This window comes from Phyllostomus discolor, chromosome 1 (assembly GCF_004126475.2).
Source record: "Phyllostomus discolor isolate MPI-MPIP mPhyDis1 chromosome 1, mPhyDis1.pri.v3, whole genome shotgun sequence".
NCBI classification, from domain to species: Eukaryota; Metazoa; Chordata; class Mammalia; order Chiroptera; family Phyllostomidae; genus Phyllostomus; species Phyllostomus discolor.
The window spans coordinates 56,220,804-56,237,145 of NC_040903.2; the positions used below are offsets into that span (position 1 = coordinate 56,220,804).

The 16,342-nt window shown below is 33.9% G+C and overlaps 1 protein-coding gene across 3 annotated transcripts in view; it reads right to left on the reverse strand.

Moving 5' to 3' along the window:
• The window catches only part of WAC (WW domain containing adaptor with coiled-coil), a 93,146-nt gene that overhangs the window by 17,165 nt on the left and 59,639 nt on the right, over positions 1-16,342 (reverse strand). For all 3 annotated transcript variants that reach the window (XM_028507023.2, XM_028507020.2, XM_028507019.2), the window contains exons 5-7: positions 15,396-15,511; positions 14,714-14,826; positions 10,028-10,336 (exon numbers count right to left, since the gene is read on the reverse strand). In XM_028507023.2, coding sequence (XP_028362824.1) covers positions 10,028-10,336; positions 14,714-14,826; positions 15,396-15,511 — 538 coding nt within the window. The remainder of the gene's footprint in view (positions 1-10,027; positions 10,337-14,713; positions 14,827-15,395; positions 15,512-16,342) is intronic.

Below are 16,342 nucleotides of genomic sequence, written 5' to 3' on the forward strand. Positions count from 1 at the left end.
CAAACGAGTCCCCCTCCCCCACTTGGAAAAGGATTCATCCACAGCCTCTGCCCCGGTTGCATAAAATGCCTATGTACTCAAGCAATAAAATCATTGTTTAACTAGGAAAAAAAAACTGCTAAAACATCTTTGATTTCCCACACAAATTTCTTGAAGATTTTAAGCTCATATGTATATAACTTATTTGACTGCTATTATGATGTACATTTCAGACACACTGCATTTGAATATTACACTCCTACCTAGTAACTGTAAATGTTCATTTCCAATTTTAACTGAACTCATTAAGCCCCATGGCCCCAGAAAAGCTAGATATTGCTAGCAAGCTTATTTGAGTATGGACTACTCTATCAACCTTTTTATGACACCACTGTAATTGTCAAAAGAACTAGAGGGTAACAGCTCTTTAAAATACAGACCTCAGGATATATTGATCAACTATGATCAAGTCAGAAGGCCTAAGACATTTTAATTTTTGTAAGGCAAACATTTTAAAGGTCTATACGTCTAGCAGACTGCCTATAATTTTAACTTTGCTGTTTTAGATTCATACAGGGGTTGGTAAAAGGAGATCTACAGCTGTAGGAATGTAAAACAGTTTATTCTTATATTATTATTTATTAATTATTGTACTATTTTCCATAGGAAAAACTGTAAACCTACTTTTGCCAATGCTGTAGAAAAGTACAAAGAAACTTGAATAAGATTTACCTTTTGAAAACCAGCTGTCAATTATTACAGTTTATGGGACAATTATATACCATAGTAGCAGTTTTCTCCAAATCATATCTTTTAAGATTCAGTTTAGGAAATACAGCTTAGGGGCATCTTGATTAATGTTTAGAACAAAGAAGTTCTGTCTTTTTACTTCCTGCATGAATTTCCTTTACTACCTGCATGAACTAGTAATCACATCCCTCTGAAATGATCCTTATTCGTTTGTTACTTTTACTGTGGTTTTCTTCTGCTTTTAATATCAGCAGTTGGAGAAGAAGGTGTGAGTTGTTTTCAAATTTGTTTTGGTGCTGCTAAATCTATCCACAGATTTGAAAAATTAACACAGGCTTGGAAATTCTTCAGTGCTGTCCTTCAGGCCAAGAAAAGAAAATAAAAAGCTAATGTATACCACACCATAAAAAAATAAAGTAATAAAAACACCCTTAACTTCTAACTTTAATGTTTATTTACCCTGAGGATATATATCTTTCAGAGTTTTATGAGAAAAGATTATTGATGAACAGGTTGAAAACCAGATGGTATTACTTAATACTTATGGGGCCCTCAAGCAAGTCACATCTCTAAAGGCAAGAATGTCTCGATTAAATAGTTTTATTCTGAATATCAACAGAGTTCTTCTCAGGATCACCTGTAAAGTTAAAGAAAAAGAAAATGATACCAGTGCTCCACCCCAGATATAATGAAACTGGTGTGGCCCAAGTATATGTTGAATTTGTAAAAGTTCTATGACTGATTGATTCTAGCATCCCTTGCTGGTTATGGGGGACAAGGGGGGCGTGAGATTCGAGAACTTCCAGGGTTAACTTTAAAAACAAAAGGAAACAAAACAAAAACAAAAAAAAACAACATAGCATGAACTTGGAGAACTGAGTGTAGAAAGGATTAAAATCAAAGATAGGAAAGTTACACCAAATTTCTGGGCAGGTCCTCACCATGCCACTGTCACACTATTTTTTAAAAGTAGCACTATTGAACCCCATACAAATGACCTTCCAAAGCATGTTGCATGTTAAACAATTTAAACATCATTTGCCTCAATCTATAAGTATGAGTGAGAGTAACTTACTGGGTTTCATAATTAATATAGACTTAAAAAGCTACCCTGAAAGGTAGCCTTAGTTTTATTATTAAAATATAAAAGAAAGGTATTGGTTGTGTGTCCCTTGTTTCTATTCAGAGTGCTCTAGCACAGACCTATTGTATCACCCAGCATCTTCTACTACATAGTTTAGCATCTATTAAAACATGAACTCCTTCAGAAGAGGAATTTTGTTGTATCTCTGTAGCCCTGGTAGAAAATGGGGCTTGGCATCTGGGTAGCATCTACATGTATTTGATTGGATACATCAACATGTATTTGGATGCTGTGAATCTGCGATAAAGATAGGGCTAGGTGCACATATATGTGTGTTCTCTCTGTGTTTAAAACATATGATAATGGGGAGAAAAGCCTAAGGTTGCCAAAAATAACCAACAAGCAAACAACAGCTCACTTTATACTATTTTCATAAAGCTGAATTAACACTATAGAATCTTAAGAGACTACTTTAATTTAGACTTATTTTAAATAATCTTATAAAATATAAAATATACAACCATTTTATTATACACAAAGATAATAAAACTACTTTTCAGAACAAGTAAACAGTCAATGAATGTTTTTCTACACATTTAATTTTAACTAACACTTCTATTTTTTGGAAACTTTTAAATCTGGAATCTACTCTTTTAGGGAAAAGCTAATATTTAATAACCTGTTGATGCAGATTTGTAGCAAACTAAAGAAAAAATTTGGGTATTTGGAAATAGTTACCTAAAGACAAAAAATAAGTTGATGTAAGAGTCAACAGACTCTTCTTTTTAAGAGTACTAGCCTTTAGTCTCATTCCTTAAATATAAACTTCGCCAAGCATTCGAGGAACCTAGATTACTTTAAATATTTTTTTCAGTCTTTGGCCAATAGAATGGCACGTAGTTTTAGCTTAGCATTTTGTGTGTATGTGTGTGCCTATTATATCTTTAAGGATAATGATCTCTTCCTATGCTATTTTAAATTTAAACGAACTAAGTCACTTTGCCACCTAATTATTTCTATGACTTGTAGATCTCTAACCAATTCTTCATTATGAGTCATAAATATGCTAGCCTTTCACTTTTAATTTAAATTATGTATATTTGCTTTGATAAAACCTTTCTCTCCCCCTTTATGCTTGTAACTAAAAATTGCTCATTTATATTTTCAATTTTTACCAGTAGGGGAAGTAGCCCACCAAAGACCTTCCCAAAGAAATAATGTTACTATAATCTAACATTTTAAGGTTTGCAGTAATATCATTTAACTTGTTTTAAATTATAGGCACCCCTTCAAAATACCCAAGAGCATAAACCAAAGTCAAAACTCATTTCTCACCTATATTTTTCAGTTACGCCAAATAACTTCCTTGAAATTTACAACTACATCTAAAAAGATACTGCACAGAAATAGTAAAAAGCACTAATTACACCTCTGATTATTAATTTCCTATGATGTTCTGACAGCTCTTTTAACAATACTCAACAGGACATGTGAACCACGGTCAAAGTAGTGCAACAAGGCAGGCTGTATTTTCTACTGCATTTTCTACACAATGTTAACACAGAAGAGTACAATATGGGAAAGTTATAAAACAAAACAAAGTCTATTACTGGAAAAAACCTAAGATAGCTAGGTGACAACACTTGTTATAATTCATGATATTTTATTCTGGACATATCTGTCCATAATATTTTCTATGATACAAATGTACAACAATATAGTGTTGATATCTTATAAAGACACTATATTTTTGCAACTTGAGTTTTTTATTCAAGAGAAAATCTTTTTGCTAATACAAAGGATGAGCATATTTTAAAACTTTTAACAGATGTTGCTATACTGAAGTGACCTTTGCAATAGCCAACTTACATACCAATTGTGTTTCCCACACTGAAATGTCGCTAATTTTCAAGGTGAAAATTTTCATTTTAATGTTTTTATTTTAATCTTACTTTCTAATACGTGCCTTTTTCCTTGGGTCCAACTTCTTTGACTCTCTGAGCTTCCTGGACTTCTGGAAGTCTATTTCCTTTGCCAGATTAGGTAAGTTCTCCTTCATTATGTTTTCAAGTAAGTTTTCAATTTCTTGTTCTTCCTCTTCTTCCTTCGGCACTCCTATTATTCGGATGTTGGAACATTTAAAGTTGTGCTGGAGGTTCCTCAACCTCTTCTCATTTTTTTGAATTCTTGTTTTTTTCATTCTGTTCTGGTTTAATCTTTGTTTCTTCCTTCCACTCCAAACTGTTGATTTGAGTCTTGGTTTCCTTCCCCCACTGTTGGTTCCCTGTATATTTTCCTTTATTTCACTGTTCCCTCTATTTTCCAACCATATTCAACCATTTCTGTGAGCATTTTGATTACCAGTGTATTGAACTCTGCATCTGATAGGTTAGCTATCTCTTCATTGTTTAGTTTTACTTTTTCTGGAGCTTGGATCTGTTCTCTCATTTGGGCCAATTTTTTTTTTTTTTTTTTTTTTGCCTTCAAGCACCTGTTCCAAGTGCCTGTTATGTAGTAAGGGGTGGAACCTTACGTATTTACCAGGGCTGGGCCACCTACATTGCTGCACTGTGGTGTTGTATGTGGGGGAGGGGTTGAGAGGGAACAATCCTGCTTTCTGCTCTCAGCTGGCTTTCAGTCACTTCCTCCACTACCCACTAGTTCCTGTGCTAGTTCCCAGGTGGGTGGGTTTGTGTACATTCTAGGACCTTGTGGGTCTCTCCAAAAGAACTCTCTTGTGAGGCTGGGAGTTTCTCCTGCCACCTCAACCTCAACAGGTTTTTCAAAGGTTTTGAGGCTTTATTTCCCTGAAGTGGAAACCTGGGTTGTGCAGTCAGTCTCGCTCCCCAGTTGTTCCCGTTTTACCCGCACGCAAACGTGAGATGCCCAGTCCTCCAGCCACTGCCTTGCTATGAGTCCTCTCCACCCTGGCTGCCCCTCTCCACCCCTCCTACCAGTATGGATGAATATTTCTTCTTTAACTCTTTGGTTGTTGGACTTCCATACAGTTAGTTGGATTTTCTGGCAGTTCTGGTTGTTTTTTGTTTTTAAATTTGTTGTTGTACTTCTTTTGGTGGTGCAAGAAGGCAAAGTGTATCTACCTACACCTCCATCTTGGCCAGAAGTTGGAATCTCACTCCTTTTAAAAACTGGGCAATACTGTGTGCATCATAATTTGGTTATCTGTTTATCTGTTGATGGACACTTGGATCGTTTCCACTTTTTGGTTATTATGACTACTGCTGCTATGAACACGATGTACAAATACCTGTTTGATTCTCTGGCTTTTAATTCTTTCAGTTAAATACCAAGACATAGAATCACTGGATCATATAATAAAATTCTATGTTTCACTTTTTTGTTCAACTGCCAAACTGTATTCCACAGCATCTGTTGTCATTTTGCAGTTCCACTTGCATGCATAAGGGTTCCAATTTCTCTATATCCTCAAAAACACTTGTTATTTTCTATGGCTGTCTCTACTATAGCCATCCTAACACGTATGAGGTGGTATTGCACTGCGGTCTTGATTTGCTTTTCCCTAATGACTAAGGATGCTGAGGACCTCTCATGTGCTTACTGACCATTAGAATATCTTTTTTTAAAGACGTGTATTCAAGCTTTTTGCCAGTTTTGAACTCAGATGTTTGTTTCTTTTTGTTATTGAGTTACAGGATTTTATATATTCTGGATATTAATCACTGATCAGGTATGTGATTAACAAATACTTCCTCCCATTCTGTGATTGTCTTTTCACTGGAGAGTGTCCTCTGATGGCAAAAGTTTTAAATTCTGATGAAGTCCAATTTATGTATTTTTTCTTTTGTTGCCTGTGCTTTTGCTGTCACATCTAAGACATTGCTACTAATGTCATGAAGATTTTCCCATTTTCTTCTACAAGTTTTATAGTTTTAGCTCCTTAGTTCAGGTCTCCAATCAATTTTGAGTTAATTTTTGAAATAAGGCAAGGCTGGTGATTTTAAATTCCTCTTCTGTAACTGCCTGTTTATACCCTTTGCTCATTTTTCTACTGGATTATTCTTTTCATACTGCTTTAATTCTAATGTATCCTCAGATTATTATTATATACATTGCAAATATTTTATCACAGTTTGACATCTGGCTTTCAAACTTTATTATACCTGTCAGAGAACTTTTAAATGACGTATGTAGTCACATCTGTCAATGTTTTCTTTTAAGGCAAATTGCCTTTCTGGGTCTTGGTTAAAAAGACTTTCCCTAACCCTTAAGTTATTGGCTAAAACAGACTAAATTCTTCCACTCATATATTCACTTATTCAACAATATTTGGATAACTTTATGGCCAATCTAATTTTTCACAAGTACTTAGTAATACAAAAAATTATTTTAAAGCAAAGAAACAGAAGGCTAAATGTGACCCACTACCAGCAGTTAATGACCTTCTATGTCAGCTATAAAGGGATAATGCTGACACATCTTGAAAAATCTTCAGGTTCTTTAGTATTTTACCCAGTCTACAAATACCATCAAAACACAAAAAAAGTTTATTTCAGTGACTCACACATATCATATTAATGAATGAATAATCATGCCTCCCATTAGATGAAAATTATGGAACCAGCATGTAACTAAGTGAATATTAGACACACTAATCTTCTAAGAGCTATCCATAGGTCACTGCATAGGTCTGCTTCTGTGGCCATTCTGTTTACTTTTCAAACTTATCTATGGTAATAAATCAAAGAAAGTTGTCAAATAAGGTCATTAAACTCATCTAACTCTGATACTTATTTGGCCAAAGCAAAGAAAAAGGACAATGTCTCATGCCTATTTTATCATTTCACAAATCTGGAAGGGAGGGTGCAGTTAGGACCAGTTTACAGAACAGACAAGGGGGTAGCCAACTAACAAAAAACATCAGCTTTAGATATTTTAGTATATCAATCTGTTACTTTATTATATCGTTGCAATGAATTAAACTTGTCAATAAGTATTCAGATGTTACCCTAACAGATTTAAATCTAAAAGTAAGTATCTGACTCCTCCCTTGTTTCATCCTACATCACACAAGAACTGCTCTCTGCAAAATCAAAGTTTCACAGCTTCTTCACACCTGTGTTCCTTCAAGGATGGATAGGTGTTCTCAAAAGACACACTTGCACTGAACAGATCTAAATCTATTGTTGGTATTCTTTAATTAAGATACACACCACATACAATTCTCTTCTTTTTCTCCAAATACATTTTTAAAATAATGACCAATGCAGGTGTTTCCCACAAGCTTCAACACTCACTACCATTCTTTCAGTTATTTATTCATCTACAGCAAATATTTACCAATTGCCTATTACTTGTCAAGCACCATGCATAGTCAGTGGTTAAGAAAGACCCTGCTGTTGTATTATTTAATACGGCAACCTATCATTGACATCCTTGGTTATAACTTAGTCACTCTATTAGCAATTAAGACCAAAGGATCAATTTATTTGAACCATCAACCTCTTCATCATTTAAATTGTTAAGGACAATCCAAACAAGGAAATCACTACAGTGATAAGAAGAGCCAACAGAAAGCTTAATTTAAACATTAATGTCTCCACTGAGAAAAAAATTATGTATTTCAAATTAATAAGCACTTCACGTGCAAGGAGAAGTATTTTGACTGACTGTACAATTTTCCCTATATAAACTGGCAATTTTAAGGTAAGTGAGTTTCGTCCTAAAAGTTTAATACAACTATATGTAAAATTTTTATGTGAAGTTTGTTTTTAGTAAATATTTTGTGGAATTTACACTTAAATCAGCTATGATTTGTCAGAAACTACTGGAGTCTAAGTTAACAGATTTTTGGGTCTTTCATTATGGTGTTATGAAAAGAACATGGATTTTGAAGGCACTGTCTCTAATATATGTGTTTAGACTCTGGCAGTGGTCAGGCTCTTCATATCTAAAAGGATATCTTCTCCCTCATGATGTTGTCTTAAGGAATAAATTAAAATGTATATAGAACACTTACCACCAAATGTGGTATGTAGGTAATTTTTAATTGTTAAGTTTTTCAGGAATGGTGCTTGATGCATGGAGACCGGGAGGGTAGAAGATGAACAAAGTACAAATGCAGTAAAACGTAACATCTAACCCTAAAATAGTATACTGTCTAATTGAAGGAACTAAAACTGTAATGTGAAAAATGCTATTAATAAATAAACGTACAAGGTATTTGAGAAACAGATTCAGAGAGGTTAACTAATGCTGAGGAAAACCAAAATACATTAGAGCTGACTTTTAAACAAAGGGCCCTGAGTTCAATAGAATGCGAATGGAAGAATTGTGTCTTTTCAGCAAAGGCTCAAAATATGAAAAGAACTAATGTCCCCTAAGAAATATACAAATTTGCAACAGATGAATTATAGGTAATTTAAGAATGGAATGTTGGAGGTCAACCTAGTAAAACAGACTGCAGACTATAACCAGACTGTGAGCTTTAACCTTACTTACTATGAAATATAAACTTTATCCTTTAGATAATGGAAAGCCATTAGAAAATGCACAACAAGGAAGTAATATCCAAACTAAATTTTATAATGATGCCACCTTAAGTAGACAGACTGGGTGAAAGGCAGTGGAGCATTAATCAGGTTAGTGCAGTAGATTACATGAGTTTCAATAATGGCATTGCATAAACAAGAAATAATATACACAAAGTAAGATATAGGAAGACGAATCCAAGATTTGTCAGTGGGTAGGTAGGGGGTGGTGAGCAAGAATTTTGAAGAACAAATAGTTGCAGGGAATAGTGTTGTCACTTACAGAGAACCTAAGAATAAATTGTAGGGAAAGGGAGGAATTTGGTATAAACTGTATTCTGAGGAGATGTAGCAAATACAAAATGCTTATAGAAGGAAAGAATGTATATGAGTTAAAAATAAAGATCTGGGAGTCACTTATATAGACAAGGTAAACCACAAGAATGACTGCCCAGCAAAAAGAACACACTGAGCAAGTAAAAAGAAAAAAGAACACAACACATTATAAAGGACTGAATGCTACAGATATTTAAGGGGCAAAAAGATAATACAACTAGAAAATTAACAGTAGCAGTATCTCAGAAGATAGGGAAGGAAGGAATTTCAAAAAGTGTTAAAATGAAAAGAGGTAAAAGGAGGTAAGATTTTAAGAACTGAAAAACCATAATATCCTTTAGAAAGTAACTATCACTGTATTTTTCTGACTATAAAATGTACCCCACCCCCAATTTGGGAGGAATAATGGTTGTTAATGCTGCTGTTGAGTTCTGTTTACATTTACATTAGTGAAATATTATGTTATTTGTTATTAAATGTTTTATATTTTTTGCTTCAAAAATTTTTTTTCCTATTTCCCTCTAAAACCTAGGTGTGTCTTATGGTTCGAAAAATGTGCTGCATTCAGTTTTCATCCCTCAAGAATTCCCTTTGTAATGTTAATTTTGCATTAGTGTAAATATGACCTGCACACCTACCCTTGCCCCTCAAGTTGGGGCAGGCCAAGAAGAGGAAAACATTAGGCATGGGGTGGAGCACAGGGAGAGAAAAGCTAAATGTGGCCTGAGATACATGTGTGGCTAGACCTCATTATGTCCATACAGCATCCCCTAAACCTATAAGGCTTTTAAAAGTCCTTGACATTTACTAATGCTGCTGATTAGCACCAGGTTAAGGAAACCTGGTTTGGGTTGCAACATTTAATTTCTATTCTTCAGACATTAAGACTCCTTATCTTGTGGCCCATAACCCAGTTTTCTAATTCACAAACTGAAACCAATAGTTGAATATTACATAAAAATGACCAGTTCTTAAAATGTCTCTGTTCATATTAAATTTTAATTAATAGAAAATTGAGACAATTTCTAAACTGAACCATCATGACAATTATCACGAAAACAAAAATTACACAAATACGAAGGGACAGTCATCTGGCTTTGATAAGTTATTCAAACCATTACTAAGTGTTATAAATTAAGTACTGAGCTTCAAAGTGTCAAAGGTAAAAAACAGTTATGAGGCTTCATGATTAAAAGTTAAAAGAAAAAGCCAAATATGGCCAAGTCTAGACCTGTATCTAGGCAGTAACATTCTAAAAGACTTCAAAAAAGAATTTATAATTAAGAGTTTTATTTAAACTAATGGAAATAATGTAATATAATCAGAAACTACAGTTCAACGTGCAGTATATCTAGTAATAATGGCATACCTTTTCTTTCTGTTTTCTGTGCAGGGACAGAAGATGTGAGTGTAGGCAGTTTTGATAAAGTAGATGCTCCATTAGCATCAAATGATTTCTTTGGCTGGTGATCAGACTGTAGCGTAAATTGACTAGAAGGAACAGTGCTTGGGGTAGCAGTTGGATGAACCACTGGTTTGATGGGGTGCTGTACTGGCGTAGAACTACTGTGAGTCTCTGCTCTTGGCAGTCTGTAGTCTCTGTCATTGTGTCTGCTTGTTTGAGACAAAATATTCTGTGGGAGCAAACTACTGGCATCACTGGAATGCTTGTCTTCCACTTTAGTTCACAGTTCGAAAAAAGAGATGTTGGAATGACAGAAGGGGGAAGAAAAAAGATTACGTTAGAATCCTGTCTTGAACATCAGCTAATTTAGCAACATACTAGTACTTTCAATAAAACTGCAAGCCTAGTTAGTGTCTGCAGTTTTATTAATAGCATATAAATATCTAAATACTGGAAGAATTTTAGCTCAACTATAAATATCTACACTCAGATTTCAAGTGGGCTAATACTTTCTGGGGATTCTTTAGAACCACACCATTGTTCAAACAAAACATTAAAAAAAAATCAGTATGTGGAGTTGTAACATTTTATTCAAATAATTTTAGTATTTTAAAAATTAAAAAGGTAAATGGTCCATTCTTTTAAAATATAGATCTTAGATTCTAATAATTAACTGAATTATCACAGTAATTCACCTGCTAAAGAATACTGACTTTATTAGCCTGATCTTTCTTGAATACTAAAATAACTAATCAGTGGGCTTTACAGTAGTTTGTACTAGGGCTTAAATGACCTCACTTTGGGAAGATCAAATTTATAATGAACTGCACTTTCAGTAAGCAAATGAATTGGTATTTTAATAATGCTAACAAATACTAAAATGAGTTATAAAATCAAGTTATAGATAATGCTATCTGATAATAGAAGTCCTACATCCACAGCATAGTAAAAAGAGAAATCTATTTGCTATTATCAGTTACTTTAAAGACAGATTCCCTTCCAATTTAAAGCCACAAAAAATATTTAAATTCAGAAAACTACTTTTGCATCACGAAAGAATACAAAAGAAAGAAAAATTCAACAATCATGGTAACAAAATTTATACTTATCAAAAAAATATCAAGCCTAAATTACAATAGTCTAATCAAGACTAAAGAATTAAAACAGTATGTTTTTATGTTTCCAAGTAGAGAAGTATGTTAAAATTCAAGCACATTCTATGTAAGGGTAGTATTACCAGTGGATGCCCTCGATGTTGAATACTGTTTTGCTATTTCCAATTCACATTCCTCCAAGTCTAGAGACCAAGACAGCACAAAAACGAAGTATACTGAAACTACAAGTCAGTTTTCAACTCATCAACGTGCAACTACATGTTACACCCAAACAAAAGGTACTGCCAAAAAATTTCAATCAGATCAAAACACAAGGTCTTGTGACTTAATGAAGTTCAGTGTTATAAATTACACTATTACCTTATCAGAAAAAGGAACAGACTGAGCTACCACAGCGTAACACATTTATCTGTTGTATATTATCAGTAAGCTATCAACTTGCACGCACTTAAAACTTAAAAAAGTTTTATTCTAGAGTTTTTTCCTAAAAAGACTACTACTACAACAGAAACTTTTAGGAACAGACATAACAGAAATAATACCATGCCAAATTCCCACCAATCCTACCACTTGATTACCTAGATCTTTTATTTCCTCAATCAAGAAAATTCCTTTTTAGTCTTGTATGAGTACAACAGCCAAAATACATGAAATACATGTATTCAGATGAAAATAAAGATGGCATTTCATCTAACAGTTGTAAGCTTTAGGGGGCAGGGGTAAACTGCAGCAGCATTACTGCAACAGCTTTCTATTACTCACAACTCTAAACAACAGTTAAAGCAGTGACTATCTGCATAGCCCCCACAACAAGGATGTTTAGCAGATGTCTGGAGACATTTTTGGTTATCACCACTGTGGAGAAGTAAGATGTGCTACTGGCATCTAGTATATACATAGAGGCCTGGTATGGAGCTCTACATCCTACAACACAAACAGGACAATATCCCACAATAAAGAATTGCCCAATTCCAAATGTCACCAGTGTTACTGTTGAGGAACCCCAAGTTAAGGTTTGTCTAACCACTGAGCCATCACTCTATGAAGCATATACACTAAAGATGACAAAAATAATCTAGTAGCAGTAACATCAAATTAAAAACTTTATCTATATAATATTCAGTGTCAAGTTGTAGATAACATTATTTGCTACACTGCAAAAAACCCCCAAACTTCTCCAAAATCTATTTCTCCAAACAACACATACACATATACTTCTACTAGCAGTTGGAAATGCAAAGCTTCAAGACTTACCCTACATGAATACTGATGTACAGGTCATATAGGAAAACTGTCAACATTTTTTTGAACTGACAAAGTTAAACACTTAAATGGCTTAGTGACTTTAGTAACCACACCACACTAAGTATAACTCAGTTACCCCCCTACCCAAAGGGCAACAATACAACCAAGGTCCTTTCTCAATCATCACTTAACACTCAAATAGTGTGATACATGACTACATTTCAACACAAACACAGATCCATTGACTCATCATTTGCACATCTAGAAACTTAACTAATGAAGTAATCTAGTCAGGTAAGTGAGCAAAGACAGGATTCACCACATTGTTTACAATAGAAAAAGGCTAAAAACCACGTACCCTTATTTTTCGGACTATAAGACATACTCCCTACCCTTCCCACCCCCCAAATCTGGGAGCAATAATTATTGTTAATGCTGTTTTTGAGTTCTGTTTACATTTACATTGGTGAAATATTATGTTATTAAATATTTTACCATATATTTTGCTTCAAAAAATTTTCCCCTATTTTCCTCCTCTAAAACCTAGGTGCATCTTATTGGTCCGAAAAATAAGGTAAATATCCACTGATAGAAAGTTGTTAATAAATGAGGGCACATCCAAAATTAGAATACTATGCAGTCAATGTAACAAACACAATTATAAAGTGACACGGAAACATTCATTTTTGATGGAAAAGACTTATGTACATATTTATATGCAGGCAGAAAAAAAAAAGTAATGTCCCCAAAATGTCTCTGGATCATGAGGTTAAAACAAATGATTTGATTTTCTTAAAAACAGTTTATTCAAAAGAGAAAAATATTTTTCACTTCCATCAGTATTTCTTTTAGATCTCGAATTACCACCTTCATTTACTCTACCCACGTAGGTTATTTTGGAAAGACTAAAATAGACACACTAGGCTTTCATCTTTTTCCTGTCTGGAAACCATCAGTCACTAAGTGGAGGGGCCTAGCCCAATAACTTAAAGTTATTCTATCCTGGCAGGGTGGGTCAGTTGGTTTGAGCATTGCCCCTGGTTGGGGTGTGCATGAGAGTCAACCAATCATGTTTCTCTCTCACATCTATGTTCCCCTCTCCCTCTCTCGCCCTCAAATCAATAAACAGATCCTCAGGTGAGGATCCGTTTAAAAAGTTATTCTTTTACACCTACTGGCCACTCACCAATATTCACCAACACCTCCCCACAACAATTTTGCTCAGGAGTCCCACAAGCTGGGTGGTGTATTTTTTTTAACCTAGAGAGGAAAGCCTTTATCTCATTTTTAATTGTTTGCTAAAAGGCACAGTTACTTACAATATTAAGTGAAATGGGACTAGATCCCAAGTCTTCAGTCTCAAAATACTGTATTATTAATTTCTTAACTTTAGTATTTTAAAATCATTGTTTTCTAAGAATTAAGTACAACTTCACTAATATAAAAAATTAAATGTTCTAAGGGATATATTGTAAACATTCAGTCCTATAGAACTATGCTGTTTCATCTTAAATAATTTTTCCCTTCAAAATACTAATATCCTCTGCTGAGACCACAGAGACCCCCTACTTTTGTTTTGAATTATAGGAGAAAGATTCAAATGCTTAAATCTAAGAACTCCTACAACACACCTTAAAATTCTTCTCAAAATTTCAAAATTTGAAGTTTCACAATTTGATAAAGGGCCTATGAACTCTCTGTGGCATTTAAATTTTATTCTAGATAAGGGAAACCATTGGAAACATATGCTTAGTAAAAGCTTCAAATTCAAATCAAATTTAACTTGAATTAAAAACAAATGGACAAAATCTGACCTCCAAAGAATATTAAGGTATACCCACAATATGCAAATGTTACACATATCTATGATCATGTTGAAATCAATTTCCAAATATAAGGATAAAAAATTTTTTTGCTGGTAACATAAAACACCAATAGGTACTCTGATGTCACTGTGTGTAGCTTTGATTCAAGTATTAGGTTGAAACCAAGGGAGTTTCAGAAGGGATTTCAATGTCCAGTTTAATAGTACACAGTTTGGGGTGTATTAAGCCATTAAGGATGGTAATGAATACATGTGTGTATTATTTCACTGTGCATACTTTCCCTTTTCAGGAAACGAAATGGCGGAGGTTAAGGGAACAAATCTAACATAAAAAATCGTTATCTGTTTCTATTTATTTTAGCTTACATACGTAAATGGTTATGCATTTAGATTTGTAGCATACATATATTAACTACAGGAATGAATCAAACATCATTACTTTTTAAAAAAAAAAAAAAAACTTACTTCCACTTGCAAATGCACTAGTGGCTGTTGCTTGCATCACCTCTCTTCTGTAATCCCTATCTTTTGGGAAGCTATTAACTGCCATCTTGTTTGCTTCTTTCTGTCTCTGTTCTCTAAAAATAAAAAATAAACCCATAACAATTATATTAGGTACAATGAGTCTACATGTAAATAACAGTTTTTGCAAAATGCTCAACAAAATGGTATATGCAAAATAAATGGCCACGGCCATAACATTTAACTGGTGTGGCAGAAGGGATGCAACAAACAGAACATTAATGTTTCTCACTTATGGCAATATTATACCAATTATTTATATGCCCTTAATCCTACAATCAAAACTCTGCAAAGTTAATTCTATCTGTATAAAGGATCTTATCCTTCAAGATTTACAAAGATTTCTATTATAAATTATAAGGAAGATACATAAATGTAGATTAATATAAAATTTTAAATTAAGTATACCAACTGTTCACAAAGCCCTTGTGGACAGTTGCTCACCTGTCCTGGTTTAAGGTAAAGAGAAATTATGGAAAACACAGGTATGGGTCAATTACTGCAATTATAAAAGAGAGTAAATACCACCATAAGAAACCTAAACTTATAATGTTTAATGTTCTAAGGTGTTAACCTATAGAATCAAAATTGAGAAGTAAGGTTCAATTAGATTAAGGGCAAATACCTTTCAAGCCACTCTTTTGGTTTTTCCCATTGTGAAACTTCTGTTCGACAGTTGTAGTAGTATTTTTTCCCAGAAGAGCTAATATGTTCAGACCAGTCATCTGCAGAATCATAAGGCTAAAAAACATTTTAAAAAATTAGAAAATGTTAATACTATTTAATGACTTGATATAAAATATCAAGAATGTCAATGGTTTTCAAAGTATACATACTACCTTGTAAGGGAAAACTTACAAGGTAAAGGTAACCTGATCTAGATGTAATTATCTACACATCTATCTTAGGTAACCTAAGTCTATGAAACCTTCAAAGATAACAATGGCCAACCATTACAAAAGTACCAAATTAAGCAGACGAATAAATAGTAGCTTATTAGGCAACAACAAGAAAAATATTAATTTTGCAGTATCTGGACTTTAGAAAAAAGCATTGCAAAACTCCCCATTATCATAATTTTAATTGCTGAAATCTGGTCACATTGGGAGGGGAGGTTAGAGAATTCACTCTCAACTAACTGATTTGATGGCATGAGAGAACATCAGTTCTCAACTTGTAAGGCACAACAGTAATCACACAGTATAACAGAGAATGACCTGCTGGTATTTACTGTTAGTGAAAAAAGGTACAGGATTTAAAAATGTAAACACAAAGCTAATTAAGGACTTTGAATTTGTTTCATCTTCAAATCCATGAGATGGGTCAAGTATGTACTAAGTTTCCATATAATATAATCAGCAGCATCAGTCATTTTCCTGTAACTAAAATTGGTGTATCTTTTACAAGTTACCAGATACAGTCTCTTGCAGTTATTTTATAGGCACTGTAAAATTAGAATGAAACTAGAAAAATCTGAAAGGCCTAGTTTTCACAGAACTGATTTCAAAAAGTGAAAGTTTTAAGTGCCTGAACTGGCTGCAGGAAATTTGGCAGAATCCCAAGTATACTTCA